General features: G+C 42.8%; 1 protein-coding gene across 2 annotated transcripts in view; it reads right to left on the bottom strand.

Moving 5' to 3' along the window:
* Positions 1-3,198, bottom strand: part of LOC113826065 (C-type lectin domain family 4 member M) — an 8,211-nt gene extending 5,013 nt beyond the window's left edge. For both annotated transcript variants that reach the window (XM_070118791.1, XM_027378939.2), the window contains exon 1: positions 1,698-3,198. In XM_070118791.1, the coding sequence (XP_069974892.1) occupies positions 1,698-2,913 (1,216 nt within the window). In that variant the 5' untranslated portion in view covers positions 2,914-3,198. The remainder of the gene's footprint in view (positions 1-1,697) is intronic.
* Between the last annotated feature and the right edge of the window lie 924 nt (positions 3,199-4,122).

Here is a 4,122-nt window from a genome sequence, read left to right on the forward strand (position 1 = left end):
ATCTTTTATTTACACGCGCAGCTCTGCAATGGAGTGGATTTTCATGCATTGTTTTGCTATCAATCTTTTATTTACACGCGCAGCTCTGCAATGGCGTGGATTTTCATGCATTGTTTTGCTATTGATCTTTTATTTACACGCGCAGCTCTGCAATGGAGTGGATTTTCATGCATTGTTTTGCTATCAATCTTTTATTGACACGCACAGATCTGCAATGGCGTGGATTTTCATGCATTGTTTTGCTATTGATCTTTTATTTACACGCACAGCTCTGCAATGGCGTGGATTTTCATGCATTGTTTTGCTATTGATCTTTTATTTACACGCACAGCTCTGCTATGGCGTGGATTTTCATGCATTGTTTTGCTATTGATCTTTTATTTACACGCACAACTCTGCAATGGCGTGGATTTTCATGCATTGCTTTGCTATTAAACTTTTATTTACACGCACAGCTCTGCAATGGCGCGGATTTTCATGCATTGTTTTGCTATTAATCTTTTATTTACACACGCAGCTCTGTAATGGTGTGGATTTTCATGCATTTTTTGTTATTAATCTTTTATTTACACGCACAGCTCTGCAATGGCGTGAATTTTCATGCATTGTTTTGCTATTAATCTTTTATTTACACGCACAGCTCTGCAATGGCGTGGATTTTCATGCATTGTTTTGCTATTAAACTTTTATTTACACGCACAGCTCTGCAATGGCGCGGATTTTCATGCATTGTTTTGCTATTAAACTTTTATTTACACGCACAGCTCTGCAATGGCGTGGATTTTCATGCATTGCTTTGCTATTAATCTTTTATTTACACGCACAGCTCTGCAATGGCGTGGATTTTCATGCATTGTTTTGCTATTAATCTTTTATTTACACGCACAGCTCTGCAATGGCGTGGATTTTCATGCATTGTTTTGCTACTTAACTTTTATTTACTTCTATTTAGTCCTGGGTAAATGGTTTATTTTACGATTACATGTAAGGGAGAGAATTTCATTTATAAGATATATAATGAGTAAGGTGTTTTGTCCACACAAGGAACTCTCTACATAGACACGAACCTATACTTTCTGTCGGCTATAATTTATTGTCTAAAAGACTGCTGTACACTTTTTATTCACAATTGCATATGCATTTATTTCTAAAAGTTTGTTATATTTTCCGATAGGTTTTATTCAGTGTTATATCATTGTTCATTTATTCAGTCTTTGAGTGATTTTCATTATCAAAAGACTCATAAGGTCAATTTTACTTTGCATCACTCATCATGACCCCATGAATCCGGTTATTTAAGTTAAGTATGGTCGAGATACTGATAAATGGAATATGAAAAATGGAAAATTCTTCAATATGATGGTATTAGATTCAAAGTGCATAAGATAAAGTCTGCCCAGTAAGCACTGTGCATATATAAACCGTAGATGAATTAATAGTCAACTTGGCCAAAAATAGAATTCTCAAAATATTCAGGCACTTTATTGAACCCCCGTGATATAGCTTGCATTGTTTGTGTAATATCTTTAGTTGCATGATTATTATTATTATTATTATTATTATTATTATTATTATTATTATATATATATATATATATATATATATATATATATATATATATATATATATATGTGCTGGTAGATGTTCTTATATTACTGAAGTGCTTACTATATCTGAAAACGTTACTGATTTCTTACTATTCATGCTGACGCTGACGGTGCCGTTCCCGGTGATGACAGTTCTCTTGCTGTCCATCATCTCCTCCTGAAGGTGCTGGAGGCTGGACTGAACGGCCACCACGTCCTTCTTCACCGTCGTCATGCCCTGCAGCTTTTCCTCGGCCTCCCTCAGACGGCCTCCGTGCGCTGTGACGAGGCCGTTCACGCGCCGCACCGAGTCGTGGAGGCCGGCGAGGTCCTCCACCTTCTTCGTGATCTCCCGCAGGTTCTCCTTCTGCTCGCGCTGATCCTCGCGGAGATTGGCCACGGAGACCTCTAGCTCTGCCGTGTCGCACTCGCACGCCGCGGGGCCGGCCGTTGTCTCTGAGACTCCTTCCTCGGCCGAGGGAGCTACTTCGAGGTCCGTGACGTTCAGCTGCACCTTCTGCAGCTCGCCCCTGATGGTGTCGACGGCGCTGGAGATGAGCTGCATCTTGGACGTGAGGGCGTCGAGCGATTGGCTCGCCGTCCCAATGCGATCGTCGAGGTCCGTCAGGTTGGCGGGCGGCTCGGGCGGCGCGTCGTCCAGGTGGTTGGAGCCGAAGTAGGCGTACACGTCCGCCTGGGCCTTGCGCTCTCGCACCGCCAGCTCCACCTCCTCCACCGAGCGCTTTAGGCTCCGCATCTCCGTGTGGAACGAGGTGGTCTTGCTCTCCACCGCCTCCAGCCTCCCCGCGAGCGCCCTCAGCTGCTCCCCCTGGCTCAGGACGAGCAACTTGAGGGTGGAGAACGTCTCGAGCACAATACTCACCTTCTGGTCGGTGTTTTCCCGCAGGCGCGCGACGCTGCTCGCCATGCCCTCGAGGGCGTCCTTGGTGCTCTCGCTCAGGTCCTCCAGCTGCTGAGTCACGGCTTCCGGCGGGCTGCTCTGCTCCTTGTCCCGGTAAAGGATGTCCCGAATGTCCATCAGGAGCGAGGTCGTGAAGGTGTCGTCGTTCGTAATGAGCTTATTCTGACGCCCTGGGTCGCTTATCGTATCATTATCAGAACTGTCGGAAATTTGGTCATCGTCATATTCGTCCTGACTTACAACCAGTTCGTCAGAGGAAGCGCCGAGGTCTTCGCCAGGCAGGTCCTCTCCCGCTGTGGTCTCCAAACCTGAATAATGATCGTCGACTTCAGCTATAACGGAAGACCCGGCTTGCAGGATCACACTAACTGCTGCCAGAAGCACGAGAAGTCGACCGGACGCCATCTTCGTCCTTGCATGAACTCAGGAACCGACCTTTTCTCGAATTACTGTATTAAACGGCTCCGGTCGCAGTGCTTCACTGTACAACTATTACATTTAATTAGTTCTATTATATAAACAAGTCTTATTATATCTCTTTACTTTTTACAGAAATCTTTCTTCGAGTCGCCGTTACCATGTTGTGATATGCCCATCACTTAATGCTCGGACAACTCAACAATGTTATGGATTGTGTGACCGCGGAAGCAGGAGAAGGAGCGAGGTGTTTACGCCGGGGGAATATGTAGGACACTGAGGCGGTAGGTTAACCCAATGCCCCACTGCGGACGAAAGAAAGGTGCCACGTCTCAATTATGGGGTTATTCTAGGTTATTTCATTGCACTATTTTCATTCTTCTAATTTATACAAACATAGATAAGTGAAACAACCTGATGAAAACAAGAAATTGGGTAACCGGTAGAGTATAAACAAAAAAAAATGAAAACTGATATTTATAATCTATTCTCATGAATAAATTAACATATTCAATCTACCTCGACGGTATAATAAACATAATCTACCATATAATAATTGGTAGATTATTTAACTTAAATACTAAGCAGCAGCAGCAACAGCGTCCTATAAATGTTCGCTGAACTTGCTGTGTGTAAAGACCGGTTTACATAGAGGATCGCTTTCCATTCACCTCCAGGGGGGATGCGCTGAAATCCTGGTTTCAAGGAAGGTCGAAAACAGCGAGTTGGTTTCACTATAACAATATGGCAATGATGCAACGGTTTGCGATAATCTTGACGAGTAACAAATAGGATTTCAAGATTTCTTTTTTCTCTTGTGTTGTTTGTTGTTGTTGTCATCGCTCATTATTATGATTTCCATTAGCATTATTTCTTATTATCACTGATTTATTATTGTTTTTGCTGTTATCAATCACTATTATCATTATTGTATTTTATATAATAAATCTGCTCTTGTTTTGTCCGTCCGTTCCTAGGTTAAGCTAACATTTTACGCTTGAAATCAAATGTGACTGCGCCTTCGAGAAAACTGTATTTTAATGGAAGTTATTACGTTTTGGTGTAAAATAAGGTGATAACTGACAACATAAATACTGAAGAGGAAGGAAAGGGTGGGGGGGGAGAAAGGGAGGTTTTCAGGAAAAGGGGCTTAAGGAGGAAAGGGAAATATGGAACGGAAAATGGAGGAGACTTAAA

The sequence above is a fragment of the Penaeus vannamei genome, chromosome 43 (assembly GCF_042767895.1).
Source record: "Penaeus vannamei isolate JL-2024 chromosome 43, ASM4276789v1, whole genome shotgun sequence".
NCBI classification, from domain to species: Eukaryota; Metazoa; Arthropoda; class Malacostraca; order Decapoda; family Penaeidae; genus Penaeus; species Penaeus vannamei.